The sequence below is a fragment of the Haemorhous mexicanus genome, chromosome 5 (assembly GCF_027477595.1).
Source record: "Haemorhous mexicanus isolate bHaeMex1 chromosome 5, bHaeMex1.pri, whole genome shotgun sequence".
NCBI classification, from domain to species: Eukaryota; Metazoa; Chordata; class Aves; order Passeriformes; family Fringillidae; genus Haemorhous; species Haemorhous mexicanus.
The window spans coordinates 46214063-46238352 of NC_082345.1; the positions used below are offsets into that span (position 1 = coordinate 46214063).

At 43.7% G+C, this 24290-nt stretch overlaps 1 protein-coding gene across 1 annotated transcript in view; it reads left to right on the forward strand.

The window, feature by feature from the left end:
* Positions 1–19633: 19633 nt before the first annotated feature.
* Positions 19634–24290, forward strand: part of NELL2 (neural EGFL like 2) — a 134630-nt gene continuing 129973 nt past the window's right edge. Inside the window, exons 1-2 of the mRNA XM_059847045.1 lie at positions 19634–19810; positions 19983–20111. Coding sequence (XP_059703028.1) covers positions 19756–19810; positions 19983–20111 — 184 coding nt within the window. The 5' untranslated portion in view covers positions 19634–19755. The remainder of the gene's footprint in view (positions 19811–19982; positions 20112–24290) is intronic.

A 24290-nucleotide genomic window follows, 5' to 3' on the forward strand; every position in this document is an offset into this window, starting at 1 on the left:
GTGCCGGGGAGGCGCCACGTGGGATCGGCAGCGCCGCACGAGTGTCGTTCTTTCCCGGGGCGGGAGCGGTGCCGAAGCGAGGCAGGAGACACAGCACCGCACGGATGTGACAGCGCCGAATGGGTGTGACAGCACGGCTCGGGTGTGACAGCGCCGAAGGGGTGTGACAGCACCGCACGGGTGTGACAGCACCGCCCGGGTGTGACAGCACTGAACGGGTGTGACAGCGCCGAACGGGTGTGACAGCACTGAACGGGTGTGACAGCACCGCACGGGTGTGACAGCACTGTCCGGGTGTGACAGCACCGCCTCGGTGTGACAGCACCGCATGGGTGTGACAGCGCCGAATGGGTGTGACAGCACCGCTCGGGTGTGACAGCGCCGAAGGGGTGTGACAGCACCGCACGGGTGTGACAGCGCCGAACGGGTGTGACAGCACTGAACGGGTGTGACAGCACCGCCTGGGTGTGACAGCACCGCCCGGGTGTGACAGCACTGAACGGGTGTGACAGCACCGCCTGGGTGTGACAGCACCGCACGGGTGTGACAGCGCCGAATGGGTGTGACAGCACCGCTCGGTTGTGACAGCGCCGAAGGGGTGTGACAGCACCGCACGGGTGTGACAGCGCCGAACGGGTGTGACAGCACTGAACGGGTGTGACAGCACCGCCTGGGTGTGACAGCACCGCACGGGTGTGACAGCGCTGAACGGGTGTGACAGCGCCGAATGGGTGTGACAGCACGGCTCGGGTGTGACAGCGCCGAAGGGGTGTGACAGCACCGCACGGGTGTGACAGCACTGCCCGGGTGTGACAGCACTGAACGGGTGTGACAGCACCGCCTGGGTGTGACAGCACCGCACGGGTGTGACAGCGCCGAATGGGTGTGACAGCACTGAACGGGTGTGACAGCACCGCCTGGGTGTGACAGCACCGCACGGGTGTGACAGCACTGCCCGGGTGTGACAGCACCGCACGGGTGTGACAGCGCCGCCCGGGTGTGACAGCACCGCACGGGTGTGGCAGCACCGCCCGGGTGTGACAGCACCGCTCGGGTGTGACTGCACAGCACGGGTGTGACAGCGCCGAACGGGTGTGGCAGCACCGCCCGGGTGTGACAGCGCCGAACGGGTGTGGCAGCACCGCTCGGGTGTGACAGCGCCGAACGGGTGTGGCAGCACCGCACGGGTGTGACTGCACAGCACGGGTGTGACAGCACCGCTCGGGTGTGACAGCACCGAACGGGTGTGGCAGCACCGCTCGGGTGTGGCAGCACCGCCCGGGCAGCGGCGGGGCCGTGCGGGTGGTCTTTCCTGCGGCAGGAGCAGGGCGGCTGATGCCGCTCCGCAGGGGTGTTCTTCTTTCTGGCGGCGGAGAGCGGAGCCGAGGCTGCACACCGCTGTGATGCGCCGTGCGGGTGCCGGCGGGGCGCGGGTGCCGGCGGCTCGAAGAGTTGGCAGTGGCAAAGAGCAGCAAACGGAGATAAACAGCGGCTTTTATGGAGGGGGGGTGTACTCCTGGGAGGAGATGGTCTAACGAAACAGTGGCTAGATAGGAGGGGTCTGGCGGGACAAATGTAAACATAACATGCAGCGGGAAAGTTACATTCCAATGGCAGAAAGGAAACATAACTGACAGTGAATTTTCTGGATAAAGGGGTGTAACAAATTATGACAGACAAGCTACGGGGGCAGGATTTTTGAGGATAGGGAAAAATCTGGAATTATCATAACTGCCCCTGAGACAGGTGGTAAACAACTTTAGACAGATTATCTCCAAATCCCACCTGCTACAGTCCGGGAGAGACCAAACATCTTCAAACCCCCACTGCCACAGCATCCTTTGGAACTCATCCCACCAGACTGAAGGAAGCAAGTCCTTGATTACACAGAAGAAAGCTGGGACTAGAACCATAAAGTGATTTAAATGCCCCTGTAGCAGCTTGGGATCCTCAAGACCTCACCTCTTGCAGTCTTTTCGTTGGATTCCAAACTGTATGCCTACTCTACTAATCTAGAGGTTCTTCTGCACCTTGGTGGCTCAGTAGGCCACTACAGTCATGACATGATTCATGATTATGACCAGCAGCACTGGAAGTAGTGACATGCTTGACATGACGTCTGGCCACTTTTCCCCTCAAACCCCTAAGTCCAAAGAGTAAAGGCTCTGCCCAGGGCATGAGAGAAGGCTGGAACTGGGCAGAGGAGTACTGTGGATCAAGCAAGAGCAGAGTCTTGGCAACCCATCTGGTTGCTTTGCTTAGGCACAGAGGAGTGGTTCTCTGATTCACTTAAGGAGGCCATACAGGGTCTGTCTTCTTCTCCTTGCTGGAGACACAGAGTACAGTCTCTCCCTCTCTTCCCTTTGCATTCTACTGGAGCTGCTGTGCAAAGTGTCCCAGTACTGATGCTTCCTCCCTGTACCTCTGGCACAATCAAAAGCAACTGGACTGAGCTGAGAGGTGGTGACACAGCAGGGGAGGGAGAAGAGAGGGATTCAGCACAGCTAGTCCAGAGTGTGCGGGGAGAGACACTGAGCAAAATGCGTCCCTGACCTTTGCCTCTTCCTAATGTACCTGGTCAACACACAGTGTTGCATCTTGTTAAAACGCAGAAGTAGGGCTAGGAAAGCTGCCATTGCTGCCAATCTCCATTTCTACATTTGGTGTTGGGTTGTCTCACTGCTAGGTGAGATCCTTTACTAAGGAAGCTGCTGCTAGCTTTCTAAAACCAACAGCAGTGGGAATGTAAATTCTGTCCCAGTCTGTACATCTCCCACAGGAAGTGATACTATTTGAGGGCAGCTAAAACTTTATATTTGCCATCTGCTTCTGCAGAGCTCTAAGAAATTGACTACTGCAGGTCAAACCCAGAGGAGACAGACCAGTACAAGATAGAAATGTGCTAAGCAATGCAAAAGATGACAAATTTCATTCCTAAAACAAGACTGCAATAATGATTCTGGAGAAATCAAGACTGTATAGTAAGCTGTTCAAAAATTGTATTTTGAATGCTATTGAAGTATGGGGTAATTATGAATTGGAGAGCTAGAAGTTCATTCCTCACTTTTCTGAACTCAGTCATTACAGCAGCTTCATCTTGGTTACCTGCTCCAGCAGGACTAGAGATTCTCCACGTCACCTACCTTCCCCAGCATGCCACCCAGAGAGCAGAGTTACCATTTCTCATAGGCTGGTGTCCAAAAGCATCTACAGCAAGCCACTGAGTTTTTGCAGAGCAATTATGAATGCAAGTCAGGAGGAGGTAGGAAGAAGTAGGAGGGGAGGGGAGAGAAAGAAGTAGTACTTATTGTCATGGAAACATTTCTCCACTGTATTGTTGCCCAGCACTGACAGATGTGGCTTACCAAATAGTGTCAGAATCCATCAGCACTGGCATATGTGACCCAGGGTCATGGTTTAATCCCGACAGCAACTAGGTACCATGCAGGTGCTCCCCAGGTCCCCACCTTAGTGCAACGAGGAGAACTGAAAAAAACTAAAATTTGTGGGTTGAAATAAAAACAATTTTACAACTGAAATAAAGTAAAATAATATAATACATCTTATAATAATATCGGTAATGAAAAGGGACAGGGGGTAAGAGAGAAAGAGAGGAGGGAATAAAACCCAAGAAAAACAAGTGATGTGCAATATAAATGCTCACCACTCAATGACCAGTGCCCAGCCCAAGCAGTGATTGGCAGATACCAACCAACTCCCCCCAAGTTTATAGACTATGGTATGGAATATCTCTTTAGCCAGTTTAGGTCCTGGCCATGTTCCCTCATAGCTTCTTGTGCAGCTCCTCCCTGGCAGACCATGGAAAACAGCAAAATTTTTGACTTAGGCTAAACACTATTTAGGAAAAGTTAAAACATCAATGTGTTATTATCAACATTATTCTCATACTAAATCCAAAATACAGCATTGTACCAGCTGCTCAGGAGAAAATTAACTAACTGTCTACCAGCCAAAACCAGAACAGTATCCCGCTGTTATTCCATAATATTTTTGTCATGCCAGGTCCCAGGCTTTCCAATACATTGGAGCTAACCATCATCACACTTCCAGTCCTTTGAGATTACATATTTAGATAGATATTTAGACACATACATGCACACACATACACATATATATATTGATATATATATATATATATATATATATATATATATATATTTCCATACAGGCAATATTCACTTAGGAGCAGATCATCCCTATTAGAGTTTGTTGAGTTCATTCAGTCTGTGACTTTGGGCTCTGGCTGGGTATCTGCAGTTTTGCTACTATTGCACAGCTGGTATATTGCAATCAATAAACTACTTGATCCCAGTATTCCAAGACACTTGCAGTAACTTGGATACTTCACTGCTGATGAAGACAAATGTAGGATATCTGCAGACACCAAAATCTGCTGTGGGGCTGTTCTACATTCTAATGGTTGATTCTAAGTAATGTATTTTCTGACCTTGAGCTCTGCATTTATTTTTGAAGACGCTTGAGAATCAGTTTCAAATTATTGGAGGTATAGTTGTAATCTCCATTTTCTTCTGAGCGCATTGCTTTCAATTCCCATCTGTCCTTTCAGACACTTCCTCTATTAAATGGTCACAGAAGATGAATAACAGTAGTGTGAATTCTTCAAAATGGCATTACATGTTATTCTGCTACTTATTAATGTTCTGTGTTCTTTTATTTACGATAACCTTGTGAACATTAAGGTAAGATGGCATCCACACGGTTTTTACATCCAGCTGAGAAATGACACAAGTGTATTATTAACATCCAAGGATGGGAAAAACAGTAAAATGTAGGAGAAAAGAAGAGAAAGTATGTTTTAGGTGAGAAATTAAAGGAAGACTCCTGTTACTGTGTTTTTGGGTGAGCTCTTTCCTAGTGGTCCAGGTTTAAAATCTAGTTGTGTAATTCATGTAATTGTCAGAAATTTATGCACTTTGCTTCAAACACCTATTGTATGCTAATGTGTCTTTTCCAATTGATTTTATTCAGTTACTTAATATACACAAAAATGAACACTGCAAAATTTGTATTGCCTTTACTGGCTCCAAGCACAGTGTATCACAGAGAGCTTTGAGATCAAGGGAAGAAAGGTTTTGCTTCTATGTATTCTCTTCATATATTGGAGTGCTCCATGATCTATGTTCTTGTTTGAAGTATCTTAACAGTAGGGTAAACTTCCCTAGGTAAGGAGCACACAGTAGTTGATTAAACCATTTTCAACATCACTGCACCTGTAACAAAATATTTCAAAGTCTATTACATGTGAAACTATGTTCTGTACCACTTTCCTGGCTTCTTTAAAAAGACTTTAAGGTCGTGAAATCTGCTTCACCTCATGATTCTTGGTGCCAATGACAGAAGATAATTTGTAATTTTAATACAAGGATTGTGATCCTTCAGGTCACTTTTGTGCACAGGTTCACCTCTCCTTTTCTCCAGTGCATACAGGCAGTGAGCTGGCTTCAGTTGTTTCTCCCTCCATTTATCACGGTATTGCCCCCAGGTTCAATCTCTAAAACCGTGGCTCAGACTCCAAATCTTTTGACATTGCTTATGCTGGCCTTTAAGAAAAAATAATTTCAGGGGTCTCCTCATTTAGTTTCTTGCTTCAGAGTTTTCAGCTGCATCTTAGTCAAATTTTCAAGCTTTTATCTACAAATATAAGTGAAAACCACTTATCTTTAATTTAAAATTTTTTTTCTTTAATGAAAGTTAATAGTCTCATGCAATTGCTTGCTGTTAGCTGTGGCCTTCAAAGTAAAATATGAGTGCTGCTGAGATAGCCATCAAAACTTTCCTGCTTTTTAAGTGGTTTTTTTTTTTTTTTTTTGTTGGTTTTTTTTTTAATGGGAAACTGTAAGATTATGAAGGGCAAGAAAAGGTACTACTAAGTAGTGCAGGGCTTTATGGTCGGAATAAGGTACAGGAACAGAAGCTTTGTGATGAACAGAAGGCACAGAGAAGAAAATATGTTTCTGTCAGAGCCATCTGTTGTGGATGTCCTCAGGCTCAGCTGTGGATATGGGTGGAGATTGCTGTAAGATGATAGAAGAATTGTCTGTTGGTAGGAGTTTTTAACTTGTACTTCTAGTCTGGGAAGTTATGCTACCAGAAATTGTGAAGTCCTGCTATTTTTGGATGAGAAGGTCTGCATGTTCTGCTATAAGGTCACTATATCTACCAGAGGTGATCCTGCTTCAAACTCAGAATCTTACAGAGTTACAAAGGAACTGGCTGTCAAAAATCATTCTTGATCAGGTGATTGTAAATCAGTTGATATAGGTCAACAACTAAGGTTTTGGACTCAGAATAACAATTTTTGTGTGTGTGTGAAATAAGGCTCAGTGGAGTTAAGAGCTCAAAAATTTTTATGTGAAGTCTTGGAGTTAATTTAAGCCAGTGTATTATTTAAGAGTTTTCTTGTATATTGCAGGCACAAGGGGAAAATGGTAGGAAAGGAAAGTTGACTCGCCGGGCAAAAATAAGCACTGGCCCAAAGCATTTAAGGGAAAAAAACTGCCTCTAATGGAAAAGGAACTGAAAGTTGGGATAGCTGGGTCCCAAAGGTCAGGAAATGCAGAGCTAAACCAAAAACATTCAAAAGCCTTGCTGAGCTGTACCTCATGAAAAATACTAAAGGAAAACAAATAGCAGGAGATGCTATATTTTGTTAAATAAAAAGAGAACAAGAAGAGTTGCTGACTGATAGATAGAAATGAAAGGTTAATCCCAGGTATGGCCAGTTAATTAATCCCATTCCCAGGATCTGGGATAGAGATAGCACTGGGATGTGAATGAGGATGGCAGGGTGGTGGAAGTCATCCCTTCCTGAGGCCAAGCAAACAGATGGCATGCTCACACAATATGCTGCCATCAGGTGAGAAGCAGCTCTGCTGCTGCAGTGGCTTGGCCAGGTGGAAGGCAGCTGTGAAGTGGTCACTGCTGGGCTGCACCAGTGTGGCTGCAGAAAAGTAAACCTTGCTCTCATGCAACCCCTCCACCCAGCACTGCCTGGAAGCTTGGGAGGCTCTGCCCAATTTTGAGCCATCCTTAGTGAAAACCTGAGGTAAAGCTGGCTTCACCACCCACTTGGAAATGTGGGAAACTTAGTTCCAGCCCAGGCAAGCAGCAAGTGACACTTCCCCACCCTCAGACTCTAAGTTAGGCAGATGGCCTTGAGCAAAGAGAAAATTTTTTGTAGGGTTTGAACATATTGAAAGGGGAAACCTGAGCAATCTGCCATGGGCAGGGCAAACATTTTAAATAATTTGCTGGCACTAATCCTGACTACATCTTTTTCACTGCTGTGCTGGATGAAGTGAGAAGGGTTTGCTGGCTGCCAGGTTGATAATTTTACTGGGGCAGTGAGAGGCTTGGAGAGTTGATGCTCCCCTAATCTATACAAACTAAGGCAGCTGCATATATATAAAAAAACTCAATAAGTGCTGAGCTATCAGAGCCCTGCACATGTATCTGAAAGGCAACCCAACCGACTCCCACATTCAGCTGAGGAGCTGGTGGATGTGAGAGCTGGTCCCTTTGGGCTCCTCCTGCTCATTTTTTGGCAGATGAGCATATCTGTTGTCATTGCTTAGCAGTCCTGTCCTCTCTTCCCTCTCTGTTCTCTAAGTCTTCAGGCTGCAGTTTCATCCTGCTTTCAGCATGGCCTGGCCTTCAGGCCTGTCTTTCCCAAGCATCTTCCCCTCTATGCCCCAGCATTCCTTCATTTTGGAAAAGCTGCAAGGATATGTACGGAGTCCTTGCCAGTACAGGGAGCTTTCCCTGAATGCTCTTTTCCTTCAGTAAGAGTTTCTCAGGTTCTTTGAAAGAAATGCCCCCAATAATATTGAGTCTGCATGTTTGTTAAACCTATTAAAGATTTAGTGAAAAAAAAAAAAAAACTCATAAAAGTAGGATTGGGTGATGGCTCAAACATTACTTCTATCTGTCCTGACACTTCACCTGATCAGTAGCTTCTTCTCTCCCCAGGAGATGGTGGCAGAGTTCTTGTCCTCTGCTGGTGCCATCCCTAGAGAGAAACATGCTGCTTTGTGACAAGAGTAAAAGAAAAAAGAAAGGAGTGTTTGAGGGAGATAATCACAAATCCTATTTGAACACCAGAGAAGATCTTAGGGAAGAAATATGGAAGATAAAAGCAAATAAAAAGTGGAGTGAATCTCTCTAGCCTTAAGGAAAGCATTGAGACTGGGTGTGCTTCACAGGAACTAATATTTGAGTAAGAAATGACAGGAGATTAATTCTGACCTTGTAGAATGGAGGAGGCTGCTGGACAACAGGAGTGCAGAGCAAAAGTTATGTTGCATGTGAGGGCAGCCTTGGGGCCAGCCTGGCTCATTGTTTTCCTTCATGACCTTGGTGTAAGAACTAGACATGCGCTTACAAAATCTGCCGATGACACAAAGCTGGTACGTACAGCTAATACAGTCCAGAGGAAGACTTGATTATTATGCAGGAAAAATTAGATGACCTTGTGGAACAGCAGAACAGAAACAGCATGAAATTTAATAATCCAGAGTGCAAAATCATGCCCTTGAAGACTAATCACCAGAAATTCTGCTGTAGGAAGAAGAGGGTTCCTGAACTGGAGGAAGGAGAGCTGAACAAGCTGATTGACCATAGGATGGCCACAAGATCCCCCCATGTACCTGAGCATCATATTTAGCTGTGAGAACAGCTAAAGATGATGCCCCAACATGTACCTGGTGAGAATATGCAGCAGAGTTGTGAAGGAATTAGTATCATGGTAAAAGGTATTAAGCTCAGATCATATGCACTTCTGCTCATCTGTGTTCCACAGATACTTTAAACTATAATAAATGCAGGGAAATGCAGTTATGTACAAGCAGGAAAGGTCAGATGGGGTAGCAGTGATTACCATTTCTGTGTTGTGTGCCCTTTATTCTCCTCCCTCCCCCCAAGCTTTCATGAAAGCTTTGCTGCTCTGGGTTAATGTTTTCCCTATTGAGTTATTCCCATTCCCCAAGGAATGTTTCAGCCAACAGGCAAAGAAGTGAATTCCCCTTTCCACTGATGTATAACTTCATGATGGGGTGAGGAAATGTTTACCTTTATTTCATTCATTAAAGCATGGCAGCAGTAGGACATTAAGGCAAAAAAATAGAGACTTCTCATAGTCCTGGGAAATCAGTCCATCCCTGCCAGCTGTATCCTCTTTCTGCTCAGGATTGAACAAGTTTTAGCAGGACAGACGGACATGCCAGCACCATCCATGTTGTGGGGCTGGCAATGACAGCTCAGGACCAAGTGCTGGTCCTTCCACATGCTGCTCTCTCTCCCAGCCCTATTGCTGGACTTTGTGGTGTGACTCCCTATCTACATTAGTGTAAGGAAAAGAGGCTTAAACCCAGTACAAGTGCACCTCTGGAATTTTCCCCCTCTTCTGCCTTTCATGTATTCTGGAGTCACTTGGGGTCAGGAAAAGGGAAGCAAATTCTTCCGTGGATTGGCCAAGAGGAGCTTCCAGCAAAGCCCCTTCCAACAGCACTGTAATGTGTGAAAAATATCTTGCCATATGGAAAGGCTGTTCATTTTTTTCCCTCTGTGCAGAGTTTGGCTTGCCCCACGTTAGCAGAGGCTATCTTTAGCATGTCGTCGGTGTTTTTTATGAAGAGATATAAAAACTCCCACAGCAGGAGTCCTCTGGCTCTGAGACTGGGTGATGGAAGGAGGCTCTGACAGACTGCTTAGCTGGCCCCACTGTTCAGAACCATCTGCTTGCCAAGATTTCTCAGCTATGAAGAGAGAGGCAGACACTGCCCTTCTCAGTGGTGGTATGTCACTGTGAGTATGGAGTACTACTCAGAGAGTAGGAAAGGTTCAGACAAAATGAAATCCAAACTATTTAAATAGACAAGCAGGAGATTTTTTGTATTATTTTCTACTGTAAAATAGTTTCTTATTTAGTTGTAAATAAGAAAGAAAGTATAGTAGTTCTCTCTTACATGCAATTCAGCAAGCTCCCCCATAATTCGTTCAGACCACATTAAGGAGTGTAAGCAGTTTAAGCAGTTTGTTTAGTGGCCATATCTCTGCAGTTGCTTATGCTGAACATAATTTCCTTTCCTGTTGCTAGCTTTGCAACAAGTCACAAGAGTTATTTACAGACACCTTAGTTTTATCTAATTTAACAGCTTTGTGTTGTCAGCAGTTTTGCCATCTCGTTGTATTCCCTTTCTTCCTGGTCATTAATAAAGAGATGAGGCTGAAGAAAGAGTGGAATTAATCCCAGCAGTGATCCTCTGGCACAGTTCCTGCGGCATCGCACTCTTACCACCTTTCCATCCCAGTTATCTGCCATTTATCCCCATCATTTTCTCTCTGTTTTAACCCATAAAACCCCTTATCTCCTACCCCAGGGCTACTGAGTTTCCTTAAAAGCTTTGTGGTGAATGATACTATCAAATGTCTCTGTAAATGCATATCTTGTGATTCTCTTTTAGTCAATATTTTGCTACCACTTTGTAACATTTGAACAGGTTAGAAAAGCACAGTTTATCCTCACTGATAAGTATATCAATTTATCTCTGCTGAGCAGCGCTGACTTGCAATTTATTCAGACTGATTTTTTCTCTCTCTCCTACATACCACCTGTAGGTGTTTTATAAGTATTTTAAATGATTTTCTCAGCTATTTTGTCCATTAATGGATTAAGGCTTTTTAGATTTCTGTTTTGAGGGTCATTCTCTAGAGCTATTTTAAAGATTGTTACAGTGTTGGCCATTTTCCAGTTACCCAGAAGAGTGGCTATTTTAATGATGAATTACATATCTTTAATGATAAATTATGGTAGGCTGAAATTGTGCTCCATTCTTAGTATTTCCTCAGTCTCCAATAAATTCTGTTTGGTTCTATGAGGTATTGGAACGTATATTTCTGAAGTTATTACACCACTGATAATTTTGATATCTTTTACCCAATAGGGCTGTCACATCATTGCATGTAACTTCAGAATAAAGATTCACTCTCAGCCCTTCTTTTCTGACTCCCAAATGAATCATTTACCTTCACTGCAATCTTTCCTCACCCTCTGATATAATTCTTTACACTTAGCAGTCCAGTAAACCTACGCAGCTTTCCATAACTGATTTACTTGCATTGCTTCTTTGGCATCATGCCTTTGACTGGTTTTGTGTATTTTCTGAGGTTCAAGTTGCTGTATGAGCTGTACTATGCCTGTCAAATCTTCCATTTTATTTGCTATGCTTTAACTGAGTATCCTTTCCTGAAAGATGCTTTGGGGATAAAAATTATTCCTGGAATTTTACCATTAAATTATCATATGCCTTCCCTTGTTTCGTTGTTCTGAACTGTGGAGATCTGTTAAAGCCCAGGTTATAAATAGCTTCCACTCTAAAGTCATTAATAACATTTAAAAAAATAATTATTTTTTGGGACAAAAAGACGTGATTTAAATGCTGATATTTTATCTTAAAATGCTGATATTTGGCTCAAGTTATTGATCTTGAATATGAGTTCATTCACCCAGACTGGTAATTCTATCATCTTCAAGGTAAATATTAATGTAAATCAATCATAATTATTCTCATAGTAATTATTATACTTGGGACCATACTCTCTGAAACAAATCCAGTAGTTAATGGACTCCATTACGTGTAGTATTTCTTCATGCTTAATCATTTTGATTCATGGCATGTGCTGTGTTTACAGCACTGTATTTGTTTTTTCAGATCTTGGATTTGTGTGCTAAGAGTCAGTTTCTCCTACACACGTTGAATTCTGTTCAGTGGTTTAGGTAGCACATTTTAACTCTTGCATTTATCTTCTTCTAAACAAACTAATCATTGAACATCTTTTGATATTCTGTTATAATAAGAGTTTCTTACTCACAGTTGCTTCATTTCTTCCCAACGTAGTACTTTTTTGTCAATCATCAGCAACCCTTCCCTTCTGTATCTCTGTAACACTTGCTATTTACACACCTGTGATAAATCCTCCTCCCCTCATCCAAGAAGATGTTATTTTACATGACTAATTCATTTCTCAAGATTACACTGTTATTAGAACTCAAGCACAAGAAGGCAAGGAATTTCCAGCATCTGAAGTTGTTTTTCCATCAGTGATTATGTACCAAAGACATTGACCACCATCTGTCCTGATAAGCAGTCTGCCTCCCATCCCCAAGCCTGTTAAAGTACACGATCTCAAAGTTATATGTGCTTGAATAAGTAATGAGTAAAACTACAGGTGATGTTCATGAGAAATGCCTTGTGCTCAGACTTTTGAAAAACAGACCACTTAGATTAGGACTAATCAAGTGTTTTATGATGAAATAATTTTCTGCTAGAAATAACTCAAGAGTTAGGTGCTCCTTAGCAATCGAGACAAACCAGGATGAAGAGTAAGTTGTAATCAGATGAAGCAGGTACTTGAATGTGGTCATCTTCGCCCTCCATGCACTTTTGTTATCCGGGGCACATGGAATGGGATCTAAAATATGTGTCTATGGATGATAATTTTTAAAAACAAACAGGTAGAAATCTTTCTTCTCCTCTTGTTTGTTCAAAAATTTAAACAATGGAATTTACTTAGTACCATATTCAGTAATGATTTTGCTACATGAATTAGGAATTTAAGTTTTGTAGCTTTAAAAGAAATGCCAAAATAATGTAACATTTACACTCTAGAATTTTGTATCAAATTCATTACCAGACTGCCCTGGCTCTTTGGAATTAGGATTTCTTTTATCCCTGTCGGACTAAGCCAGGAAGTGTGGGCTGAGGTACAGCGTGCATTTCTTCTTCCTAACGATGCAAGTCAGGGTTCCCTTTGGCTGCAGGAAGATTTGGTGAGACTGGGACTGGGCATGTTTAGTCTCTTCAGTGACACAGGGTTCAGAAATCTCCAGGCACTGCCAGAGTGCAGTGCTCTTCCAAAGTACCTCTGGGTGTCTGGCAGGCACCCAGCACGTCCCAGCACTGCAGGACCTGAGCTGATGTGGCTTCAGAGCTCTCCTAGCAGGAGAGCCAGATTTGGCTCAGGTGTCTGCACCAGTGTGTAAACACCTTCCCCACTACCCAGGTTGCTCCCTTTCTTCTACATTTTTCTCTTTAGGCAGGAGAAATCCAAAGTCCTTTAAGAATTGGAGTTTGATACTGTTACTGCTACTACGCAATACTATCCTTCTGATTATTTGATAGACTGGTAAAATCATTGAAACTATTTCCATTTGCCTGATACATATAACTTTGGGTGTGAAAACTGTACAGATGGAGTCTGAAAAGCCTATTATTTGCCAGGCAGTTAAAGAGATCCTGTGCAGAAGTAATTAGACTATACTAGGAGATGTAAAATTTGTACCTTTGAGGTCACAACCATGTTTTAAACTATTTTTTATCTCTCTCTACATGCAAACGCCAAAATCTAGCTTAGCTCAACTGAAAACTAAATGGATCATGACTGTTCCACAGTAGTCCCACCCAGGACACACCAGGTAGGCTGGATGTTTTTAATCTATCAGTGTTAGGTTTGGCAAATTTGTTGATATGGCAGCTTGAGCACACGGAAAGGAAAGGAGAGCCCAGCACCACAAGTGTCTCTTGTTCTTTCTGAGTGAGTGGGGTCTGGGAATGGGGCTGAGGTCTTGGAACAGGGTCTGGATTTGGTCTCTGCTCCAAAGTTGTCTGAAATCTCTCCACTGACTCTGACCATGTCTTAAAGCTGTAAAAAATTCACCAGTGTGTATAGTCAAACACAAACCTGTGTACTCTAAAATGGCATCTTCTTTTAATGGCAATAAAAGAGAGAATGCCTTGAGGATTCCTTGAACCTCTTGCTGCTCCTCATTTAAAATTCTGCTGTCAAGTATGAATTTGTTCTAATTTGATTCTCAGATACTAGATGGTGTTTTCCCTTTGCTTTCTACAGAAAGTCTTCTATTACCAGGAATGCTCTCCCAATTTTAGTACTTGTAGATGGAATTATCGTATTATATTAGGTGTTGGAATGAAATTACACCCATCTTCTTTTAGGGACTCGTACTCCAACCCATATCTGGCTGTAGTGAGGGCTGCATAGATATTTTTCTCTATTACAGAAATAAAACATACAAAATTAAAGTCTTTTCATGCCAGTTTTGTTATCATAAATATCTCTGATGGATATGCTGATTCATTTTTTAATAGGGAATAATACTTCAGATGAGAAAATAATCAAAGCACAGAGCACAGTTAGGTCAAGGTAATTTAACTCTAATGTTGCCTAGTTGTTATTGTGGTCTGGACAGACAGAACTGAGATAATTAAATCTTGATTGTGAACTATCCCCTTCTTATTTCATATGGTTCCATGTGCCAAATACAATGCCAGCAATCCTAGCTGACATTTTCTATGAAAAGACATTTTTAGGCATCATAATGTGTGAAGGCTGCCAGCAGGGCAGTCTATCACTTCTACCTTACATCAAAGGGATGTGCACTCTCTTGGAGGAAGAAAATAAAGCTAGTATAAAAAACAAGACTTCAGCAAGGAAGGTTAATGTGGGAACCTTGTGACTCGGAAGAGTCTAAGTTCAAATTTAGGAAAAAGACAGCACAACCAACACTTTCAGACTTTCTTCCTTGCCCTTGAACCAAACAAGAATCTTTGGGAAAACTCTGAAAAATACCTTTATCTCTACCTCTCATTAATGTAATTGCCTCCATTTCTCTTTCTGCACTCAGAAGAATGCGGCTGTACAACAACCTTGTGATTTCCACCACATCTAGTGCTGCTTCTCCCCTGCTGACTGCACCAGTCCACTCACCAAAGCTGCATCCTTAGGCTCAAAGTGTGAAGCATAATCAAGTGAAGATGGTATAAAACCCCAGGAAGACATGAAGCATTCAGAGACTAAAGGTATGTTCCTTAAATAGATATACTCTTTGTTTCACAGCTCTATTTTTGATAGCAAGTAAATTTTGCAATTACAAGTGGGGAGATATCAAATCAGTATGAAACATTCATAACTGTAGCTAAAATTGGGTGATGTCTCCTCAGCTGATGCATGCTTGAGAGGGATGCCTTTGATGCCAAAGCTTTTTAGCAGGGCTGATGCTGTCATCGTTGGGCGTGTAGCTTACTCAGTTTGTCAGTCTCTGCTGGGGCTTTGCCAAGTGCTTGGACTTAAATCCCAAGTTCTCCTGGTCAGAAAGGCAAAATGTAGCCTGCAGTGTGCAGGATGCTAGTACTGGTACTAGCTCTCACCTCAGGGGGGCTGCAAGACTAAAAAATTGCAAGGAGAAGATGAGCAAAGCAGTTGCTGTGCACGCAAGTTTGTGTGTGAGAAAGAGGGAAAGAGAGAGCACCTGTATGAGAGGACTTTGCTAAAGGGCAGAAAGCATCTGGGGAATTGGGAAAAGAAGACTCTGCACAGTCTTCTGTGCTTTACAGATACAAATATAAGGGCATATGTGCTGAAGGGAGAGGGTATCGCAAAAGAAGTTCACAGATCTGGTCAGGAAGCTGGCAAGAAAAAACTATCTGATAAACAACTGGGGTTTCTTCAAAAACAGCATCTGAGTTTGTTCTTTACTGTTGAAGCCATCATTTAGAAAACAAGTGAAAATGGGTATGGTAGTGTCACTTTAGTCCCTCATGGCATTTTACACATCACCAACAACTGTACCATTTTTACCTATGACTGTTTTCATAGACAGAAAATGAGGTTCATAATGATATAATGGCAAAGACAGAAGTCCACATTGAAGGGTACTAGCAGAAAGTGCTTCAACATAATTTGCCTCTTGCATTTTCCCTGACTGTAACTAATATAATGTCCTCAAGCCCAGAAGTATGGAATTTACTCAAATTAAAAAGCTGCTTCTCTGTGACAACGGACTATACTTCTTGTTCCACTTCAAAAAGTATTAATTATGGAACATCATGTTTTACAAATATTTTTTGTATAAACGCTGCATTAAAGCACCATTATAATGTTGAGTAAACAACTCTGTGTTTTGCAAAGTACTCAGAAAAAAGTTGCATCAGTGTTTTATAAGTAGGTCAGTGACAATTCCTTACATATTTCTTAAATTCACATGGACTATCCCAATTCCAGCATAGAAATACATGGATAAAACTACTGTGAATAAAATATTCATGTTTTTCTTTAAAAATAAATAGACCCACATAAGCTGCAGTAAGAGAGGTAATGCTTTTCTGGTGTAGGATTGGCTTCTGCATGCTTTAAGAGCTTGACTGGGTTCAGTTTATTACAACATAATTAATATGAGTGCAATTAATATGAGTGTAATTAATATGATTGCAATTAATATGTGCATAATAAATATGAAATTCCCTTTGCAATGAAACCATTCATGAATTTGGGGATTGTAACACATGCCTTATTTCTTCATTTGATATGAAAATTGCTGTAAATATAAGATATGGTGACTGATTCCAGGGTTGACTCCTCAAGAAGCCTTTTTGCTTACACTTGGACAAAATGTGAGTTATTGTTGACATGTCCATCGCTGTGGGATTACAGGATGCCATTTCATCCAAGAGGTTTTGTAAAGAGAAGGTTGTTTTAATGTACATGTAGTAATACCTGTGACCAGGTGGTATTTCAAAGAAAGACCCAGGAGAAGAATAGAAAGTGCAAAAGATTACTCTTGTCTTCTACAGATGTTTCCTTGAGTAATCTCACCTTGAGCATTTGTAGGGGTTAAAATCATCTTAGCTCATCAAAACCCAAACCAAACAAACCAACCAAAAACCCCAAACCAACTCAAAAAACCCCTCATCAATCAACCAAAAATCTCCCAAAACCAAACAAAACCCAAACAACCTTTAAGACATCTAGTCTTTGGAGAGCCTTGAAAAGTGCTGAGACATGTAAAGGTTAGTATCTGAAATGGGATTCTTTAGACAGAAACTTAACATAGAAAACACTTTCACTGATGCATGGTTATTAGAGACACATGCTGCACCATTTTCTTAGGTCTGTTGCCCTTTCCATGGGTGGTCTAGATTATGGCGAGCCTCAGTATGAAGTGTCTGTTGTTCTCTTGGCTAAAACACATGGTTTCTCTCAAAAGGAACAGCATTTCAGCCATCTGAAAGTATAAAAGCAATTTTCTTTTGGGTATTTCCATAATATTCGAATTTAAGAAGGGACGTGCCCTCAAAAAACTGTGAAACTGTGTTTTTAGAGTGATCAGAAAGTGATTTCCTGGCTAGGAAAATACTTGAATCATCAATAAAATATTCCTTGTGTTGGTAGAAATCCTCCTATTTCTGCTCACTTACTTCTTGGTTAGCTGAATACTGTCACTATTGACATTTCACACAGCAGAAACACAGCTCCATGGAATGTGTATAATGTCTGCCATGGGCTCCACATCGGTCTGGGGGAATAGGTAAAGCAGCTTGGATGGTGTTTCAAGTGATTTTTCATATATGTGAATATGAGTGGCCACTCCTTAGAGATCTTTTGAGAAAGAAGTAGATTATTAAAGGGGTGGGTTTCCCCTGATTTACATGCTCATGTTGCTTTGGCAGCCTCAGCAAATGGAGAATGTCACTGTCTGCTGGCAGCTACAAAGGACTTCAGGCTGATGTTTGCCTCTTTTGGTTTGTTCTCTTGAATGCCTGACCCAACTGGCAGCAGGGCTCATTATGCACCATTATTGTTCTAGATATTGAACCTATTTCTTCACAAATTAATTGCTTCTGGCTGACTTATCTGTAACCAATGTGATTGAAATAGCATGAAAACAATCAGCGATATGTGGCTGTCGCCTGTTAGCCCTACCAAGGAAACCTTTGTTGAGACTGCTTTGGCAGCCAGTGGATTTCATGAGTTTGGAAGCACAGTACCATGTTGGCAACAGGCTGGAGACAAAGCTTTGGTGCTGAAGAGGTGCTAGGCTGATTGGCATGGGGGTGGTATGTCACTGATGACTATGCAAGATACAACATCAGGGGGGCTGTGTGACCAGTTACACAGGTGGTACCAGCAGCAGGGCTCCTTTGTTTTTTTTTTTTTTTTTGTTTGTTTTTTGTTTTTTGTTTTTTTTTTTTTGTTTTCAGACCAGTTGCAATGTGAAGTGGCTGTAATGGCTTCACCAACTGGAGATGAAGCCTGTGGCCCTTCTGAGTGTGACATGCATGTTGGGCACACTGGAACTGAACTCTAATGCCTATGCTCTGGATTTGGGTTGAGGGATGGATTGCATTTCCCACTTTCATGTATAGACTCTCTCTCTCTCTTTTTTTCCTTTCTTATAAGAAAGAGGGTGTTTAGTATGGTGTTTAGTATGTTTAGTATGGTGTTTAGTATCTCAGTTGGTTAATTTAGTCCACAAAGGAGATTTACCACGGACTCCCATAGCTGTCTTGGGGGGGGGGGGGGGGGTGGTGGGAAAACCCGAGGGAAAGAACCCCTTTCTCTTTCAGCCTTCATAGTTGTTGTTGTTGAGAAAGATGTGAAAGGTTACTTGTAAAGATTTTGTAATTTGCAAAGACCATAGAGGATGAATTTGGGGGAGGTCAATATACAATACTGGAATCACCAGGTGACGTCAGGGTCTTACTGGCATGCATATGAAATTAGGGGAAAAAAATAACCCTCCAGTCCTTCATCCTGCAGAATTTGACAAACTGGGAACAAGAGATTTCTGCCCTGCACATTGGGAGTCTATGAAAGGGAAGGGAAGAATAAGCCTATTCTTAGCACCTTTTATAAGCACACAAAGTACGGCACAGAAATGTCACTTGCTGGGACGGGAGGAGGGTTTGCTAAAGAGGACAGGACTGCTGTGTAGAATCGTCCTTTACAACAGGGCAAATGAACCTGCCGTTGTCAGCCCCGCGCCAGCTCCGCACATTCCCATCCTAGTCAGCTAGTGCAAACGTCCTGATTTCTTCCCTTCCCCCCCACCTTTCCCAAATTATTTTTATTCGTGCTCAAAGACCGGAGGCTCCGCCAGACCCTGGACGGCACCACCTCGGGACGGGAACCAAGCGGTGACTTTAGCGCAGGCAGACGAGAGCTGCCGACAGGCAGGAGAGCGCCCCGAGGGTCACCGCCCGCGCCGATCGGCCGCTGCCAGCCGCGGCCTCCGGGGTCACACCGGCACTCCCCGCCGCCTCCCCTCGAAGTTCCCAGCGGACCCCCGCAGCGGGTCCCGCTGCCCGGCGCTCCCCCGGCGGACGGGGCGGTGTTGCGGCGCCTCCCCCGGCCCTGCCCAGCCCTGCCCGGCCCGGCGGAGGCGGTGGGCGGCTCCTGTGGCCGTGGCATAAACCGGCGGCCCCTCCCGCCGCCGCTGCTGTCCCCGCTGGACGGCGGGGAGGAGAGCGGCGCTGCCGTGGGATCCGGGCGGAGGCTGCGGCTGCTCTCCGGCGGAGGGGCTGCGCCCGGCGGCGGCGGGCCGGGAGCTGCGGGGCACGGGCGCGCCGCCTCCGGCTGCCGCGGCCTCGCTCGCACGGCGGCAGCGGCGGGAGGCTCCGCCGGGCTTCCCCATTGTCTGCCCGCGGGCGGAGGGCTGCGCTGCCCGCACGCCCCCCACCCTCGCCTTTGTGTGCTCCGGCCGCCGGCGGGGCGGCGCGGCGCCCGCCGTGATGCGCGCTGCGGGGCGGCGCGGGGTCCGCGCCGCTCGGTGAGAGGCGGGGAGGGACCCAGCCTGTGCCCCGGAGGCTTTTCGCTCGCAGCAGCCGGAGGGGGGGGACTATGGACTGAGCGCATCGCCGTACCATGGAGTCGGGCATCCGCTTGAGCACGCTCTGCCTTCTCCTTTGCCTGGGGCCAGGTAGGCGGATGCTGGACCCGCCGGGAGAGTACCCGGGAGCGGGGCCGGAGGAGCTTCGCAGCGGCGATGCTCTGGTCCCTGGGCAGCCGCAGGTGCGGAGAGCGGCGGAGGTGCTGGGGGATGCTCGGGAAGTTGCCGTGTCGGCGGGTGGGTGACGGCACTTTCTGGTCAGTTTCAGGCTTTGGCGTGGACCCCTCGCTGCAGATCGACGTGCTGTCCGAGCTACAGCTGGGAGGCTCCACGGAGGGCGTGCGCCAGGTGCCGGGGCTGCACAACGGGAGCAAAGCCTTCCTCTTCACAGGTACGGCCGCCACGGCCCCGCAACTCCGGCCGCGGCCGTCGGGCCCCGGCGCCGCGCACGGGGCGCGTCCCCACAAGTCCCCTACCGCCAGCGGTTTGCTCGCTTTGCGACCTCGGGATTCCGTACCTTCCCTTCCTGCTCTCTTTTCTTCCACTCTTCTTTACCGCTCTCCTCCTATTATTTCATAAATTTTTTTTCTCTCACCCCATTTTTTTTTTCTTTGACTGGTAGACGCTTAATTAAAGTACAGCAGGAACGGGGATGGCAGATGGCATGTTTGTGAGTCGTGGGGTGCGGTGATGAATAATAGCACCACCCACTCTACTGCTTTACTTGGGAAACGCTAAACATATCCCAGTTCCAGCTAAGGAAAACCTCACTGAAAGTTTTATGTGAGTCGAGCAAAATGTTGAAATGAAGTGCCCCGAAGGAGGGAGGCAGATGGCTTGAAATAAGAACAACCATTTTTTTGCCAAAGGAAAGTGGCCCTTTGGAGCTTCTGTGACATACCCCTCCTGACAAACAATGAATGAGTTTTGGTCTCTTTTAGAGCTTGCGATTGTTTCTTTGTTAATAGTAGGAATAGAAATAAAATAGTAGTCTTCTCTCTTCCAAAAATACATTTAGGAGTTCTATTAGAGATTATTAAAAATTATTAAACTTTCTTCTATTTTAATTCATAGAAGACTGTAAAATAGCTAGCAATATCTTGTTGAATATATTGGCATTGGTTATGTTCCATACACTTGCTCACTGTTAGTGTGTTTTTGAATTACACTTTAATAACACACTGATATGTTAAATGAAGCTGGAATCAATATTTTTAGGAAAAAAACCCCAAGTCTATCTTAATTAAACAAACAAACAAAAGCCTAAAACTGGCCTTTAGAAGCAAGTCTCTTCTCTGAAAGATGATTAAGTGCTCCTTATAATCTATGACTAAGGAAGAAGAAGGATTGTGTCTCAACATCTGAAGAAAAACAAGCAAATCTCCACCTCAGTTTGCACTTTCAAGATAGGGGAACTTCATTGTTGGTGTCTTGTGTCATGCCAGGAGTTTAGCTTGGATCTGGAGAGATTTCTAGTGCAACAGGCAAGAGGCTGTGTTTTACTTACAGAAGAGTTATGATCCAAGGGAGATAAGATCTGGAAGGGGATTTTCTTTTTCCTGTTTGCATTAATAAGATAATTTGTCAGGAAGCTAATAGTTGCCAAAGGCTGTTTTTTGTTTTGTTTTTTAAGGTAACCTCTCTAGTGGTGTTCTTCCCTGGAGCTGCCAGCATGTGTCACTATGGACATGAATGTGGAGACACATGGGCATGTGTGTTAAGAAACACTGGCCCATGCTGGCTTTAAACATCTATGATGGGCTTGTGGCTGCAGAAAGGAGACCTCTGTGAAGAGGGTGGCTGCTTAGCATGGCAATGCATTTGTGTGCCAGTGGGATTGGTGTTGTGTCCTAAAACAGGTGTAGTTTTTAAGGAATGGTTCTAAGTTGAAGCCCCATTGTGCTATAGTGGATTGAGGAGAAGTTAACTCACTTTGTCTTCAGTGGTAGCAGGATTTGAGGTTTGGAAGAATAAGACTTGCTGGTATATTTTCCCAGTGTCAGGAAAAAAATTACTGGGTTACTAAAGAATAACTTTTTTTCAAGTTTTTCCCTAGTTCTTTGCAATTACAAGTGTACATAGCTCCCAAATGGGTTGGCAGTTTATTTGTAACAAAAGAAGACAGGAGTTTTAAATTTTCCCAGCAGCCTTTTTATTTTCCCGAGAACAATTGGAGGAATAACAGGGATGAAAACACTTGTATCTAAATGGTGGTTGAAGTAACTCAGTGTCCCTTAGGAAGTCTTTAATGCCCTGCAGGACTGGAGATAATTTTCCCTGCTACTGCATAAGATGACTACTGATTTTCTTATAGTAACTGGGATCCTTACTGAGCAGAGTGATTTTCATTTTTGAACTTGCATTTAGAAATAGAGAAATTTCTTTCCTTGATCAGACCACTGGGTCCACTTAGTCACTTTTGTTCTGCTCTTAGAACTCGCACTTTGGGAACGTTGCTGCAATGTGTGCTTCTTAGTGTATGCATTTGCAGTGTGTGAATTTCAAGAACGTGTGTGTGTTGCCTTGAAATTTGGTTTGTCTGTGTGGGTTTTTCCTTATTCCAGCTGAAGCCATAGTCCTAGAAAGAAAAGATTTTGAGAATGATGCAAATTACTTTAAATGATCTGTGAACTTACTCTGGAAGCTTCAACTTGTGATCCATCCTTTCTTTGCCTCTTGGTTTCTTCAGATAGTGAATCTTTTCTCGTATCATATACGTATTTACAACAATTTAGTATGTTGCCTTTTTGATAGACCACATTCTCTAAAGACTTACTTTACATAAGCTTAAACCATTCAGAAGTCCTAAATGCTGTTCTCTATTTTAGAAGGAAATTATGAATGTGGCATGTTGAACTGCCAACAGGTAGACAATTAGACAATTAAAGATGTATGATGGGAAAATTATATATATAGTTAAAGCAGAATAGTCTCTCAGTTTCTAGGCAAGAAGTCAGTTTTGACTGCTTAATTAGATGTAGCATCAGTTTTCAATATAGGGGTTTAGCATCTGATTGGCTGTTCTGGCAAATTCTCCCTTGTGTAAGTGACTTTTCAAAGGTACTTGCATTTCTATGTCATAGAAGACAGTAAGCAGTTACTCTTTAAATGTAATTTTAGTCTGGCACCATCCAGTCAAGATAATTTAGATTATATTCATACAGTCTTGTGTCATGCCATGATTTAGAAATAATGTTAGCCATTTGAAATCTGCTGTTACTTGAACTGTTTTTTTTTGTGTGTGTGTACTTGACCTCAGCAGATTTAGGTGCTGGATTCTAAAGCTTTTTAGGTGTCTGGTGCTCCTTTTTTGTCATGAATGGTAGCAACAGAATGCCACTGTAATCTTTGTCTAGTTAGCTGCAGGGACTTCTTTTTCTGGAAATGTGATTTGCAAAGTAATTGTAAAATGTTCCAGTGTAGCTTGTGGGAAGATACAATTATGAATAGAAAACAGGAGGAAGTCTTCAAAAATGTTAGTGCTGTTGTATGTGAACATCTGCCAGCACTTTCTAGCCAACAGCAGATATTATTATGTCAAAATATGTTGAGAGGAAAATTATTCCACTGCTGGTCAGAGCAGCAGAACAGAAGTCAGAATATCTATGTCACTAATGTCTCTCTGTTGGCCACTGTTTATGTAAGTCAGTGAAATTTTCAACACCTTTGTTCCTCCCTTTGCAAAACAGGGATGACATTTGGGTAAAGCCCAAACCAGATGGGTGGACTGAAGTGTAATTAATGTAGTTAAAAAGGGCTTTCGGAGAAATACACATTGTCATTCTTGTAGTTCTTTTTTGTAAGGATACCGCATTAATGCCATTTGAGGAGATAGGTGAAGATGAAAGTTCAATGTAGCTATTTTCCTATGCAAATATGGAAATCATATTGCTTCAAGAAGACTTGTTGCATATGTAACTGCAGGGGAGCTTGAAGAAGCAGACAAAACTACAACAACAGAGGCTGAAGGATGAGGAGGGTTTTGGGTGGCTGACTCAAGTCTGTGCTAGGAGATAAAACATGAAGCTCGTGCAAGGTCCCAGTGAAGCCAGATATTTCAACTGGCAGTAGGAAATGGTGTTCTGAGGTGTGACAATCTGAAGAAGGGCTGCAAGAGTAACTTGGTCTCTGGCATTTCACTAGGAATAGCATTTAAATTCTGTATTACATGTATTTTATAGATAGAGTATTTCAGTAGTCTTTCTGGGTCTCTCTTGTTGAGAAGAGATACCGTTCATCAGACTGTCTTTGTCCAAAGAGTGTGTGTGTGTGTAGTAATGGAGACACCTTCCAACTGCCTCCAGCACCAGTGGGAGGGGTGGAAGGTATACTGTAAATCAAGGGATGAGAGGCAATACAAATGAAAGCCAGGTGATATGTAAGAACAGTGTATACCCATCAAAGAGTGTATATTCTCTTCAAAGGGAAGGCTAAAAGGTGGACAGAAGAGTGCAGTCAGATGGTTACAAACACAGAAATATGCATTTAAGGAAAAATTTAAAAGGACATGTCAGCCATGAAAATGTGAGACCTTATGTATCTGAATGCGGAATTTGGAATTTACTCAGAG